Raw genomic sequence first — 16,212 nt, forward strand, 5'->3', positions numbered from 1 at the left:
ATCTTCATATAATTGGTCCTCAATAATACTCAAGAACAATTTTTGTCTATTCGCTCCGTCTCAGAGGAAGGCTGTGGATAGTTCAGAAACCCGCCTAGCAGTGACATCAATGGAGAATCCAAGCTAATAGAAACTGTAGGCTCTATTCCTGGTAAGTTACCATGCTATAATGGAAGTCATTGTTCACGTTAATACATTTTTTTGAAAAAAGAATTCTGCCTAACGATGACGTCACAGGTAGGCGGGTTTCTGAAGAGTCCACAGCCCTCCTCTGAGACAGACCAGAGTAGAAAAAGAAGATACCATTTTATCAGGACTAATTATACGAAGATAGATTGAAAATGGGTGAAGTCGTTAACATGATCAACATGATCACAAAACATAACAGCTGAAAAAAAACATGACAGGAGCCACATTTAATATTGAAACATCTCAGCTTGTCAGGAACCAATTTTTATTAATATCATTAATGTGTCATCAGCATCATCAATGAAATGAGTTAGTCTGTTTAAAGCAGAAATCGTGTGTGCATTCATTGCCCTTCTTTTCTCGATGAACACTTCAGTTCCACAAAGCGAGGAAGAAAAAGGAAGGGAGGAGGGTGTGTAGGTAGGGTGGGGGGTCGACTGAGAGGTGACGAGGTTGTGGTAGGTTTGGAGGATTGGGGTACTGCAGTGAAGGAGGAAACGCAGGGAAAAAGACGTCTGGCGGAGCAGGAATCTCCCCCTTCACTGGGATATGATTGGTTTTTCCCTTGTGCAAGTACAACAAAACAGAACAAAACAAAAACGAAAAAAGTCAAAATGGTGCTCTAAAAACGAAGATGAGAAGGAGAGAAAATTCGCTTGCTGGGCGGTGGGTTGTCTGTTGTGTCGGTGGGTTCGTTTTGTTGTCGTTTTTTGTTCCGTAAAAGCCACGTTTTTTTTCATGTGTTTTTTTTATTTGATTTCTTTTTTGTTTTTAGGATTTGATGCAGTCGTCGTCCGAGGTCTGGCTGCTGCTGCTACTGGTCTCTGACTCAGAGCCCTCCTCGGCGTGCGCCTCCGTCGCCACGCTCCTCCAGGGGGTGAAGTGGAGGGTGACGCCCCGCGCCCTTGGCAAAACGCCGTTCCTCTGCATGCCGTTCCTCTTCAGCTGAGCAGAACGGGGGGGAGGGGGGTAAAAAAAAAAAAGTATTTGATGTATTAGCAGCAGCACAAATTCACCTGAGTGACAGTGTGTCACTCATAAATGTTTAAATAAAAAAATATGTATTATTCTGCATTTTCTTTCAAAAGTGTAAACGGAAAGCATGGAGGTACTATATAGATGACATAGAATCTACTGTATAAGTGTATAATACTTGGTCAGCACCTTTTTAGCGGCGCTAGCCGCTCTATACCTTTAGGTATAGAGCGGATCCTGCTCTATACCTGACTTTGTCTGTGTTCACCGTCAACGTTCTGATTGGTCAGACCCGTCAACAAAGTGATTGGTCAAGCTTCACGTGACACATGGCTATAAACACATTATAAACACATATCGATGACAAAATGTATCAAAGGCGCCGCTACCTTCACACAGGGTGTGAGCATTATTTGTACATTGTCTCACACATGCATGCGTCTGTCAACATGACATCTTGTAAAGTCTACCTGACCTGACTCACCTGCTCAGTTTTTGTCTGGAACTCTCTCAGTTCGTCCTCTGTCAGTGGCAGGAAGTTGTCGTCATTTTCTGGATATTCCTGCCAGCCCATGGCCTTCAGCAACCTGAAAGGGCATGACAGGTTAATGGAGGCTATGTGGTGTGTCTATGTGTGTTTGTGTATAAATAAGCATGCGTGAACGCGACAGCCTTTTGCTGTGTCTTTTATCCGATAGAACAGTGGTTCTCAAACCTTTTCATGTCAAGGACCCCCAAATGACTATGTATTTGGCCACAGATCTCCAGTTTAAAATAACCGATCATAGGGGTTAACGTGGTTAAACAGATCTTGATGCATACTATATTAACCAATTTAGCTGGGGACCCCCTGGAACTCTCTCAAGGACCACTTTGAGAACCACTGCGATAGAACATGTGAAAATAGCATTATGATGAGGGTTATGACTGCCTACCAAAGGGAGGTTAACCAATTAAAGACAACATGACCCATGCCCAGAATAGGGATGTGAGGGATCATGTGGTTAAAGCGTGAAAGTGTGTGTGTGTGTGTGTGTGTGTGTGTGTGTGTGTGTGTGTGTGTGTGTGTGTGTGTGTGTGTGTGTGTGTGTGTGTGGGCTGTATCTCACCTGTGCTCTGCCTCCAGTGAGCTGGACAGGTGTTCAGTATCTGAGTCACTGAGGGAATGGGACAGGCCATTCTCGTGACACACCTCCTCGCTGTAGGCTTTGGGCTCCGGGGTGCTGCTCTCACCCTGGGAAAAACAAGACACTTTACTTAATTTGTTTATTTAGACAGGACAGTGCATATTCATGAACAATACATGCATGATGTAATGTAAATACACAGGATTTAGCAAGAATGCACATTTCCATCCGTCGTCCCCAGACATAACAGCTCCCAAAAAAATCATTTAAAGCTATACAATACCCTACTTTTAACCAATTTAAAGCTAGACAATACAAAGGAAGAAAACAGAACACAAAACACAGAATTTTCATGACCATGGGAACCCTGTGATGTGATACTCAGTGGTGTCTAATTGTTTTGCACAGCCCTGCCCCGAACTGACAACCTAGCAGCTTGTGAGCATGTTAACTAGTGTGGTGACGGTATATCTCCTTTGGACAGAAATAGCCATCTTTATACATACATTCACCAATAACAACAAAAGTGCATCAGAAGCAATGTTGGTGTAACTAAAGAGATTTGCTCTCACAAACTTAAGTAAAACAGAACAACCATCTCTCCTGGGAACTACAGCAACATTGTGTTCTTACATGTGGCATTCAGTGGTGCTTTCCCCCCGACAAATAAGCGCTTTATCTCAATTTCTCCTCTTGACATATTTATTTTCTCCTAGGGCTGGGCTTCAAATCAATATCACGATTATTTCAAACATTTTGCTTGATTCCGATTAATGAATGTTTTTTTCTTATAGTGAAAATATCAGATCTACAAGCTCACAACATGTCACGATGTTACGCGTTGTGAACTTGTAGATTGGTTATTTCCAATATTTTTGTATGCCACCATTGTAGAATGAAGTATAACACAGGGTTACGTGGTTAATCAGACTATCAGATTCAGTCGGATTGATACATAAGAAAACAACATTTTATGTATTAAAAAAAAGTTCTTCTCGATTATAAAAGTCTTGGTTTAGATGTATATTATTGGTTCTAAATATCGGTTTCGATATCATTTATTATCGGTTAATTGCCCTGCCCTATTTTCTCCTGTACTGTATGCAGGGTTATGGATTCAAGGCCTGCATTCTCTATGTGTCTCAGAAGGGTAGCTACCTCTCCCGACGTTCCCGGGCTGCTGCTTGTGGTCAGTTCTCCGGTGCCCTCGTCCTTCAGGGTTCGCAAGAACTCGCTCTTGCGGTCCGGACCACGGCGCATCAGCTTCAGCCTCGACGGGGCTATGTCTATGGGCGGGGTCGTGCTGGAGGGGTGCTGCTGTGATGTAGACATGACAACAGGGAGGAGAAGACAGGTGTCAGGAAGACATTGGTAGGTTGGTAAGAAATCAAGGGCAAGAGGTTGACACGGTATTGAGAAGTAGAAATCAGAGAAAGAGACAGAGGTAGAGGTTGTAGGGCATAAAAAGAGAAAAAGGAACCCAGTGGATCCATTCTTAACTGGCTACATTTCACAACTTTATGTGTTGGAATCCTGTTATAATAGTCAGGGAAGACTGCAACCAGTTTTACTGCAAAGCGGGGACTTCCTGACTGCGTGTGGCTGTCCATACCTCTTTCGGGGTGCTGTGCGGTGGTGCGCTGGCTGGGGTACTGGGTTTGGCTGCAGAGACGGGGCTGGTGAAGACTGAGTCTCGGCCTGGCATGTGGAGGCCAGGCTTATTGACCTCCCTAACACCAGGCTTCCATTGGGTGCTCTGAAATACAAGGACACATCATGTCATTCTGACACAATGGTTCTGCCACAAAAAACATCAACAGACACCGGTGCAACCAAACCAAACAGATCATTTTGCTATCGTTCTATTAGCATTTTGCCAGTGTACCAGTTATTGGAAAATATATCTCACCACTGACTGCTACTTTTTGGAAACCGCAGCGCTTTTTATTTTCTCTCTCAGAAATCCATTTCAGGTAGCCTTCTGATTAAAGTATTACTACAGCTGCTTTCCCAAATCCAAAACATTAGATAAACATTACCCAGCAACAGGAGTTGATAGTCATCCACACATTCCTCCACGGAGGATATCTGTATGGTATAAGATAATATAACGGCTACAGTAATGCTCACTCACGCGAGAGAGGTGTAAAACGACCACGACTAGGAATTTGGAAATGATAAAATATGTATTTTGGATGACAGAAATACTCCATCGGACGCAGTTGTGACAAAGACTGTCCTTTATTTTATGTTTTCCTCCTGGAAAATGTCAAGTGACCCAGCTGTCAGTGCATCATAGTTGATATGCATTGCCAATGACAGTGAGGTGGGAAATGGGCTTATGGTGTGCTGATTCAGTGTCCCAAAAAGATCATTTTAAATCAACATTCTCTACCCCAAAAATCTACAACATTTATGGTCATTGCCACGCTGCCCTTCATCAAATCAACCTTTTGGTTTCATCTTCGAAGCTGAATAAAGCGAGAGGGTGCAAGACAGAAGCTAATTAACATTGACTACCTTTGTGGGGGCCACAGCAGGTTTAGGTACCAGGTTCTTGTAGACACTGGAGCCTGCTATGGAAACTTTGTTGCCGTTAGTGGACAGGGAGCCGGCACTGGCAAACCCTGCAGAGAAAGCGGTGCTTGGGTCCTCCTTGGAAACCTTCTTGATGACCAGCATTTTGGACACCATCTGCTTGCCACTAGGGGGGTTTTCTGGAACATAAACACAGCGACTGCTCAGGCAGGGCTACAGGGAGGGTAGGACTGCCAACTGGGACCAGGGATTGTAGGAGGCATCCGTTGATAAGATCAAATCCTTACCCCATACTCCAGCATGGGGAGCCACTGCTCGCATCTGAGTCCCAGGTTTTCCAGTTGTTTCAGGGTTGAGGGAGGGCTAGGGAAACAAACATTGAAGTCACCATCTTTACATTTAAGCTGTGTACGTTCAAGTTGTGTGCCACTGTCAACTAGGGGACAGCTGTGTATGTATTTACATGAATCTTGGTCAGTTGTTTTTTTGTTCGAAAAAACCGGAACCAGTTTTATTCCGTTTCCGGTCGGCCCCGGAACCGGAAATGGGTCGAAAAAAATTCCGGAAAGTGCACTTTTTCGATTTAACATGGGAAATGCGAGTCGCGTAGATCTACGCGACTGGCACACTGCGGCTTTAAATCGGTTCGCGTAGATCTACGCGACTGGCACGCGATGTGTTAATGTAACACTTAACCGGATTCAGCTAAAGAAACTACCGTGTAAATATAAAACCACCTAATACAATCATGAAAGAATAGGGTAAATGTCCTTACACACCGGGAGCGTTTATTTTGTGCGATTCCTGCTGTTTTGACACAAGGACATCCACACAGAACGCTAATATAACAAGGTGTTAAAGCGACGCAATTGTGTTGTTTTTTTACTGTTAACTCGCTGGACAAATTAGTCAACAAATAGCAGTTTTGATGTCAAGTATAACTTTCTTGAATATTCTGAGAGAAAAAAAAACGATTTAATTTAACACTCAATAATTTCACCACTAACTCCAGGTATGCTATTTCAAGAATGATGTCAATGTCAGTGGCATTGCTTGGGACATCTGTACCAATGGGGAGGGGGGTAGTACTCACAAAGTCCTCTTCAACAAACTTCAGCTTGTCCTCCTTGCCGTCCTTGCGTTCCTCATTGGGGAACTTGTCCTGGTACGGGGTGCCCTTGCGTGGATGGAAGTTACCATTGCGCTGCCGGTGTCCCCCCTGCCTGTCCCGGTCACCCGCTATGCGTTTGGGGTGGCGTCCCTGGTGATGGTGGTGACCGTCTTGCGCCCCCCGTGGAGCTCCGTGCCAGCTAGGCACTTCCTTCCAACATGAACCCCCTGCCAGCCCGCCATGTCCCCCTTTTGCCACACCAGAGTCCACAGAGTCATGCCTCAAGAGGAGAGAGGGCTGCTGCCATCCATCACCTTGAGAAGAGGACAAACACCTTCATCAGGCATGCAAACAGACCAGGGGTGAAAAAGGTGACAAGACGATTTTCGCCGAAAAACGATACATTTGCATGCCTTCTTCATGTAAACTGTCAAATTGTTGTGTTTCTATGCATCTTATAAGAAACAAGCCACTGATGTCAAGCTGAGCAATCTGCCTTTGCATTTATGGTTGGCTGGAAAGGTTAAAGGCCACTATGTTTACTTCACATCCATTTTAAATACACCAACAGTGCCATTACTAGAGCATGAGCAATGCCAGATTTTTTGGGTCCGATGCCAATTACCAATGTTTTGACCAATCCACATTGGAGCCATGCCATTTCCATGAGGATCCTGAGATCCAAATGATTTGATTAACAAAAAAGGTTCTTAATTCTTATTTCTGGTGACTTAATAAATAACTGACAGAGTGTCAGTTTACAGCTTGCCATGACGTTTCAACTTGTTTCCCAATGCGATTCCATGGCTGCTTTCAGGTTTTTCTGGAATGTCCGGGAAACCCTTAATCCAAAATCTCACTCACGGCTGCGTTGCTTCGAACAATCAATAAAATGATATCTTGAAAAAAAAAGACAGGTGGGAAAGACTTGTGAACTGGGGGAGAGGTGGGGTGTGGGTTGGTTGTTTACCTGCTGAAGCTCGCAAGGGCCCGTTGTTGAAGAAGCCATCTGATGAATTGTGTCTGCGTCGGCTCACAGCAGTCCTGCTGTCTCGGTGGTGTTGGGGTTCACCATGCTTCTCGAGGTTGGCTGCAGGGGACTGCACGAGGAGAGACAGCCATCATAAATCACTTTTATCAATCTGAGATATTATTATAGTTATTATCTATTGTGAAAGTTAGAAAAGGTGGATTGGGCGACTGTGCACACACAGTTGGCAGTTTAACCAATTTCAACCTGCCACCCCCATTTTGGGTATATCATTATAGGCATTCTTTTTTTTATAGCAGATTTACAAGCTCACGGGCATGTCGCTAGCATGTGAATCATCCATTTGTCATACAAGAAAGTATATTGGGATTGTAGATCAGTCAGTTTTGAAAATGTATGCCTATAATTACATGCCCAAAATAGGGACATCAGGTTTAAAGTGGTTAAGGGCTTAAATACTATGTCACACCTGTGGTACACCAAGATTGCTACTCAATTTATGAGTCCTGTTTGTGCACGTCATATACAAGTACAACACAGGACGGGGACTAGAAGATTACACTATGCAAGCATTCACTTTGACAGGTGATGAAATTATCACATACATGATGTCACTTTTGACCTCACTTAAGAATGGGTTATAAAATGTTATAAAAATGTGGCTGGTAAAATAGTGCAAGTGGAAGGACATTTTTGTGATGGTGTTTAGTTTTTTATGACTATGCCTATGGTTTTGTGAATTTTGTGAAAAAGAAGCATGCTGTACCTTGTACTAAAAACATGAAAAAAAATATGGGTTTTCAAATTGAATCGTGAGGATCTCGGTAACCACAAGGGAACGACATGGCTCCAATGTGGATCAGGGACTTCATGTGGCCAGCCTGTGTCATCAGTCATCATATCTATGACATACTGCATCTCTCTATAGTGTTTTATATGTGTTGATGATATGAAACAAGTCCCCAGGACGTTTTTGTGTTATCCTTTAAGCCCAAATGTCTGACTGTACTTTGTGCTGTTTACATATCTGTCTAATAAAGTATTCAATCAATCAATGACTCCAAATGTGGGCAAGGTTTCAGCCATATCAGAGCACAATTGACTTCCATTATAAAAGGTAAAATATTTACCAAAATATAAATAAAACAAGTGTGGAAAAAGTGGAGGTTTTGTGGCCTACTGGTCGGTGTGCTCAAGATGTTTGGCACCGATCGGTCCACCAGTCTGCGAGATTAGCTTCGGACACACATACGGACAGATCCTCATACTGTAGAGCCACGCCGTAAAAGGTTGGTTTCCTACCCTGTCAGTTAACAATTCTTTGTCTTTTGAGAACTTCTCATAAGAAGATACTTTTGATTTAGCCTAGCCACGTGAAGCAACCTGAATAAATCTTACATCCTCCATATACTCTTATCTCCTAACTGCCTCATCTTAATACCTCAGAGGACTACAAATTTAACATGGAGAGGAAACAGCAATTTGGGCATGCATCCTTTGGGAACCGGCAGTAAGCGAATAGAGACAACCGAAAAGAAATATACACTATTTTGCTGCATGTTCTACTGTATATGTAGGTCTGCAGTAAATCGCTGGAAAGGGGGTTTCCCCCCTCGATGGCAACTGAGGTCAACAAGCCCTGTAATCTTAATTCTCATAAGTCACTATTCGCTTCTCATGTAATAGCCTCTCTCTTTTGACACAGGTGACCTATGATTTCACAAATGCAAGCACACATTATTAAATGGGTAACAACATAATTAAATCAGTCTGGATTCCAGACTCAAGTGCTCAAAATTTAAGTTAAAATATATAAGCCTGCATGCTGTGTCCTCCAGCCTGTCCTTAAACATCATTTTATTTTTCTTTCAATTCCAAAACTACTGGTGTGACACAAAAGACTAGGGGCAACTTAACATGGTCCTAAGCCTGGCCACAGTGAGCAAAACCCTGATGACCTGAAGTGAAGTGATTTGTCAGTGCTGAGATGACAGTGCAGTTTGAGTCTCAGTTTTGACTCATGATTTAGAGACCAACCTTACACAAAGCTCTAGCCAGGACACACAATGACTGATCTCATTTAGCTGGACAGCCGAGCTGACAAATGCATTCTTAAGTCAAGTCAACATCAAAGCCAATTATTGGTTTTGATGTTGACTTGACCTTTATTTACCATTATTGTTCTTCACTCATATTGCTTCTTTTATCTCCATATACGCCTCATTCTAATTGTTACCGTAGTCATAGACATGTTTTTGCCATAGAGAAAGTAGGACTTTGAATAACAGGAATAAAACAGCATTAAATTATATTTTTCCCAGAAAAAAAAAAAAAAAAAAAAAAGGTTGAGACATAGCTCTCACCCCAAATACATAAATGCCCTGTCACTATTATCTTGGGTAATTACATGATGCCACTTAGAAGTGAACTCCTCTCCACTATCAGTCTTTCTCAACAGGACACACAATGTCTCTGACCTTCCCCTGAACCCTGCTCTGACCACAGTCTTGATGATGACATGGCCATGATGTGATGATAGCATGTGCACAGTGCACACACTCACACACATACTTTAAGACATCAACATACACGGAAGCACACAAGAATAGGTAACTAGTGTTTTGCACACACATACCTTGGCAGGCTGGGGCGTGGAGAAGTTAAGCCAGGCAGGGACAAAGTCATGCTGCGCCATTTAGGTCCAGTGTTTCCGGTCAGTGAATCGAGGCTTCAAACCTCATGGCCAGGATCTGACAACAGAATTCAGGAAAACGAATGACATATTACATATTCACACATATTCTATGTGGCTTTCTTGCACAAACACAGGTGCGACAACAAACAACTTGAGTGTTTTCCTCCCTTCATGTTGTTCAATACACCTTGTGTATTGAACCTGGGGGGGGGGGGTATATACTGTATGTATTTATGTCACTTATTTATAAAAGAGTGTGTCAAAGTCTCCCACAAGATGAATTAAAAGGTATCCTATTCTTAGCAGAAACAACAAAGATCAACTTGCTGCAGCTGTGCCTCTGAGTCTATGGATGCATGACAGCTTTGGGAGGGAACAATATCAGTATTTTCTATGCACTTGCTCACATTAAGCGATATACTGTTTATTCTCATAGTCAATCCAAAGTACAGGACCAGCTGTGCAAGGCTCGAGTAGAGCTCAGCATAATGACGGATCCCGTTTACGGCAATATTGCAGGATCCCTCTATAAAAGGGGCTTAAAAAGCATCACTAACAGAGATACTTACCGTCCTAGGCTAATTCATCCCCTACAAATACATCACTTGTTTGCTGAGTAGCAACTAGGGTCTAAGAAAGCAATAGCATGATGCTGAAACATTACATTGCATGGTGTGCAACGTGTGTGTGTGTGTGTGTGTGTGTGTGTGTGTGTGTGTGTGTGTGTGTGTGTGTGTGTGTGTGTGTGTGTGTGTGTGTGAAATCAACACTATCAAAAGGTTAGCTTACTGTGTCTAGTAGTCGATCTAACAAATATAACACATCAAGTAGACACTCCATTCCCAGCTGTCACTGCCAGGTGGAAACCTTGTAAGTCCAAAACCGTAAATTTTCAGGAAATGAAAAATAGAAAAGAAACTGTGTTCCAATGGATCTACGGTAGTTATTATTTAGTCAAAAGCTCTTGTTAATACTTTTCATTGGTTAAATATTTATAGAACGCACAGACAGACTTAACCACTTTCAACCTAGCATTCCTATTTTAGGCATATCATTGCAGGCTAAGATCTTCAAAAATAGCCTATATACAAGCTCACAGCGTGCCATATCTGTGACGCACCTGAACTTACACATCTGTTATTTTCCGCTACTTTTGTAGTAGCAGACTAAGAAGAGTATGTGAGTATTAAATAGGGCATTCATTTATGAAGAAAAAAAGAAATATATATCAAATACGAGATACAAGGTTTCTGCCTGACAGCAACGATATGAGAATGTTGTGTGCTTGTCTGTCTGAACTGAGGATGAGCGGTGAGGTACTGTCATTACCCCAGAGTCTGTGGCTCTGAAGTCCTCTGCCTCCTCTCCTCGCCGTGCGTCTGGGCTCGCTTTCTCAGGCCCGCCGACGCTGTTCACCAAACGTGTGCAATGACAGATGGGTAGCAGCACGCTGCCGAGCCCGCGTCCGTCTCCTCCAGGACAGCACAGCCCCTTTCCCCAGAGGCGGACCCCGTTGTCCAGGGTGAAACGTTTGGGGAGACAAGGTGTCAAAAGGGTTTGCAGGAATGATCTGGAATGGTGATCCAGAGAACTGGCTGACCAGGTCAGGGTACTGGCTTAGAAGCCGAGAACAAGAGGTTCTGGGGGAGGGAGGGGGAGGCTGATATTCCTTTGTGAACTAGATTCCAACTCTGCCTCCAGGCAGGTGAGGTTATTCGTGTGTTTTATCAGCCTTGCCGTTCCCTAGTTCCTCCCTCAACTTGTCCCACACTGAATTATTCACAAACTTAATTGATTCATTTTTTAATCATTTGCTGAAGGTTATTAGATTGGCAAAGTAAACGATTGACAGGTGATTTGTTCAAAGGGTGAGGCAGGGGCAGGTTGTCTAGTAGTGATATGAGGAAGCAGTCTGTGGAAGCTGTCGACCAATACGTGCAACAGTTCTGCTGGGACATCAACCGGGGAGAGAAGCAGTTACGAGGTCTTCTCCTGCCACACTGTGTGCCAGCTCGTTTTCACTGCGACGTGCCTTTTACCGTATCATTGTAAGCTCTACCCGAAATACACACCGAAAAAGAAATAAGTTCAGAGACAGTCTTTTATTTCCAATAGGAGGGGGAAGTCACTGAAAACCACCGCTCACCTCATTAAACTGGTGAAAAGACTGTCTGAGTTGGAAGAAAAATAAAGCTGTAGATTTCAAAGTCACATGACAATGAAGGAAGTGAAACCCTATGTTACATTGCGGTCATTTTGGGTCTCGGTTAATGGGATACTGTGGGACAATGCATTATAACAAGGGTTTTGTCTTTGCGTCTTTTACATTCACATTGGTTAAATGCCAGTTGATTTGTTTGGAGTTGGAATCTGACTGAAGCAGCGAGGGCAGTAGTTCAGATTTCATGGATCATGGCAGCAATCTCCTGTGAGCCGACCGTCTTCAGTGTCATAAAATACCTGGGACTCGTTTGTCAAAGGGCAAAAATATACTTTTCCATAAACGAGGAAGCCTTGAAAAACAGAATGCAACTGACTTCCTTAGGCAAAGAAGGGGCTGACACATAGCATGGGCACGATATCTGTCAATTTGATCTTTCCTTTCCTTCCAGATTGTGTTGTCCAGCCACAGATTTTCTGCTCACTTTGCGAGTGTCTTCATGGGTATCTACGCAGACACAGACAGACCTGATAAAAAAACAAAGAGACAGGACCTGTGTTAAAAAATAAGACAATGAGGCCATAATCACAAATTCACTCTGCAGCCTGAGACACACATATACCAAAAGTTACACACGCACGGACGTACAAAATGTAGCTCTATATGGCTGCACAATTCATCAAAAGTGAAAGAACATTGTGATTTAGATTTCACAACTTGTGAAACTTGGCAATTAATTCAACCATGTTATTTGGTCGGTTGTTGCACTTTGCCCTGGTCTCCTTACCATGTTCTTGTTATTAACTAAGGGTTAATAACCAGAACATTGTACAAGCTATCCATCTCCCCATCCATCAGGCACAATAAAATCAGAAGCCGATACATATTATTTGACCAAAGATGGCACACATAAATCACGAGCAACAAAAGGTATTAAGAATATTATAAAATAATATCTTTCCACTAAAGATCATAATAAACAATTGTGATTAATAAGTCATTACAATATTCAGCGTAATTGGTCAGTCCTACTAGACCATATTACTATTCCCTACACCAGGGGTCTTCAACAGGGGGTCCGGGACCCCTAGGGGGTCCTCAGAGTTACTACAGGGGGTCCGCCAAATCTTTGTGTGATAGGATTTTCTTTTTTTACATTAACCACTTGAAACCTAGCATCCCCTTTCTGAGGAGAACTTTAGACAAAAATAGCAGATCTACAAGCTCACAACGCCTCGCAGCTTGTAGATCAGCTATTTTTGGCAAAGAGTTATAGGTGTAGAGGGAAAAAAAGAGCTGAAAAGATTTATCTGAAACACAATTGTATATAATATAGAGGGGGTCCCTGCTTCATCTCTCTCTCAGCTAGGGGGTCCTTGGTCTGAAAACGTTGAAGACCCCTGCCCTACACTTCTGTGTGAGCACAGTACACCCGAGTCACTCATGGGTGTATAACACAGGTTCAAAGTTGCAAATCAGAACTTATTTTGATGAATAAAATGTTATTTCAGCCAATGTGTATGGTAGAGTATGTCTTGGCAATACAATATAACTAGCACAAATTTAGACCCCGGTGTCAGGTAGGACACCTACTGGTTGACAAGCAGCCCTGCCTGAAGCACATGAGTGAAATATCTCCCCTGGCCAAGCAAGGATTCCCTGTTGGATGAGCAGTAGATATTTGGTCTTCTGTGAGGGAGACCCGGGTTCAAATCGCAGGGTAGGACAAAGGTATGGATTGCAGCTCAACACAGTCTTGAATCATAGACTGCATCTAAAACCAGGAGTAGCTTCTGATTTAAGACAGCCAATACTTCTTAAAAAGCTAAATCAGCTTTTGCTTCAGACATAGAGGACTGAACATCATGACTCAGGGATTTTACTGTCACAGACAAACATGCGATGGAGACGACTCCTTTTATGAAATTGTGTCTGCTTTTTAAATAATAAATATTCCCACCAGTATAAAAATAACTTAACACGAACACACACTTTCTTCCTCACTCCTCCTCTGCTGCACATTTAAATAGGCTACACAGTAAAATCCTGGGTGTTCATTTAACACAAACAGTGTACAAGTGGAACCTTACAGGGCTCTAAATCTGACCAAAAGAACCCGTAACACTCTCAGAGTAAACTGAACACTCGGGATTTAACAGTGCAGAGCTCTGGGAGGAGTGACAATCACAAAGCAACCCTGGCTGCACTTTATCAAAAAACTTTCCAGCAGCTTTCCCCACTGTATCAGTAATGCTACATGTGAGTCATTCATTCTATCATTCCAAAGAATAAAATGAGTTAATCTACACACCACCAACATTATTAACTATTTCTGAATCACACAACCCAACACCTCTATGGACAATTTAACTCTGATGTGTATTACATAACAGCTCAAGAAGAACAGAGTTTAAAGAACGGAACGTGGTCTGACAGGTAAAGAGTTAAATGAAAGCATAGCTCAATAAAATGCATTGATTCTGCACATCTTGTGTAACAATAGTAATGGATTATAGAAGTGGTGTACTATATACAGTATTTAAGCGGTGGTGTTTGGGACAGCTAGACATAGGTGCCACATTATTTAACAATACATGATCCAACTCAAAACACTGCAGAGCAACCACGTCTACAATCTACATTTCATTTATTTCTTCTTATTAGCTAACAAAGTGATCGTCACGCTCGATTTTAAACAAACAGTAACTATAATCGATCAAGTCTCATTGATATAACCTCCCTCCCAGCAACGTTATCAGATCAACAACCTCCTCAAACTCTTCCATCAGCCTGCTAGCTAACCCAGTGGTTCTCAAACCTTTACATTTCAAGGTCTCCCCTCAACTCTGACAATGTACAAATGGAACCAAATGGACCCGTTAGGCTCCATTTGTACACTGTCAGAGTTACAAACTTGTAAGGGTCTATTTAGAACCCCCTAAAGGAACCCAGAGAGTCCCTAGAATCCACTTTGAGAACCACGGAGCTAAACCAACCCCCGCTTAGTTAACGTTTAGCATAGCACTTGTTAGCCAATTAGCTAGCGTTGTGGGAAGCAGCGTTGTTTTCAATTAAAACCCCGTGAAAACAGAAAGCTAGCTGAGACCAACCGAGCACAAATGAGAGTTTATCAAGTTAAAAGCACGACGCGAGGAGCCTCCGTGGCCACGGCTGCTGCCGTACGCCGCCGCCGTCATATTTGTGCAATAAGAGGTAAACATACCTGGCTTCTTTCGTTGGAACAACACAGTTTCAAAATGGCTACCTTAGCAGCAGCCTGGGATGAAGACGGCAAGGAGTCGTCAGTGACGTCACAGACGCGACGTTATTCTAGGTAACATTATAAGACAACTAAAAAGGGGGGAATCGTCAATTGAAACCAAAATAGAAACTAATGTTTAAAAAAATAAAGGAACATTAAATGCAAACAAACGAACTACGGTGATTTAAAATAAACAGAATTGCGTGTCATGTCTTTGTTGTAGTTTTTCCTCAAATCAACTGATGTCATGCAATTCTTTTATCCAAGGTTTTCTAAATCAACTAAATGAAAGCAAAATTAAAACTAGTACATTCCTAAAAGTAAAACTACTTTAATATGCACTCGTAAAGCAAAATTTAAAACTGAGCTGAAATCAAACAGCAAAGCTTAACTGGAACCAATTAATATTTCAAAAACTATAATTCTGCACGAGTTGGCGCGACATGTGATTGTGACGTCACCGACTCATCCTTGGAGTTTGTATTCCACCAGGCATCAGCAGCACACATTCATCAGCCCGCTAAGCTAACCAGCTAGCTAGCTGTTGTATTATTTCATCATGATTCCATCTATCTTTATCTTCACCGAGAGATAAACCAACATTAATTACGATACCAGACTTATACCTGATCTGTTACTCATTCACAGACGGATAAGACGCTCTCGCAACTATTTACCTGTTGATAAGAGCGGGCTTTGATGTTTGTTTGGGGTTTTAAAGAGCAGTGTGGCGCTGGCACTGACGGATTGGAGTAGCTTTCTAAACCGAGCTGCGTTCAACACCTGCACATTACGCAGCCTTGTACCTCTGTTGTTAAATAAACAACAACTTCCGTCAATAGTTCCATTAATCAGTGGTGGAAAAGGTACTCACATTTTTTTACTTACGTAAAAGTATCAATACTGCAATGTAGACATACTAAGTAAAAGTCCGGAATAAAAAATGTACTTCAGTAAAAGTACAAATATTAGCATACAAATGTACTTGAAGTATCAAAAGTAAAAGTACTCATTATGCGAATGAATAGGACATTCGCATAATGACACAAGTGTTCAAATTTGATTTGAAAATAGCAGATCTACAAGCTTAACGCCTCGCAAAATATTGATTATGTGTATATATTTTAGGATATTTTTGTATTTAAGCTATTTATTGTAAGATA

General features: G+C 42.3%; 1 protein-coding gene across 2 annotated transcripts; it reads right to left on the reverse strand.

Moving 5' to 3' along the window:
• Positions 1–415: 415 nt before the first annotated feature.
• Positions 416–15,810, reverse strand: gpbp1l1 (GC-rich promoter binding protein 1-like 1). 2 transcript variants are annotated; one of them, XM_084057667.1, is made up of 12 exons: positions 15,727–15,810; positions 10,956–12,314; positions 9,567–9,681; positions 6,911–7,040; positions 5,923–6,254; positions 5,117–5,192; positions 4,812–5,008; positions 3,904–4,047; positions 3,450–3,608; positions 2,274–2,398; positions 1,649–1,751; positions 416–1,134 (listed from the first exon to the last, which is right to left on the reverse strand). In XM_084057667.1, exons 3-12 carry the CDS (start codon positions 9,624–9,626, stop codon positions 961–963), a joined length of 1,500 nt encoding a protein of 499 aa, XP_083913793.1. In that variant the 5' UTR covers positions 9,627–9,681; positions 10,956–12,314; positions 15,727–15,810; the 3' UTR covers positions 416–960. The 2 variants fall into 2 exon arrangements, with proteins under 2 accessions (XP_083913793.1, XP_083913794.1); XM_084057668.1 differs by lacking the exon at positions 15,727–15,810 and adding an exon at positions 15,011–15,049.
• Positions 15,811–16,212: the final 402 nt, after the last annotated feature.

Source organism: Gymnoscopelus microlampas (genome assembly GCF_963454915.1).
Source record: "Gymnoscopelus microlampas genome assembly, chromosome: 5".
In the NCBI taxonomy this organism is placed as follows: Eukaryota; Metazoa; Chordata; class Actinopteri; order Myctophiformes; family Myctophidae; genus Gymnoscopelus; species Gymnoscopelus microlampas.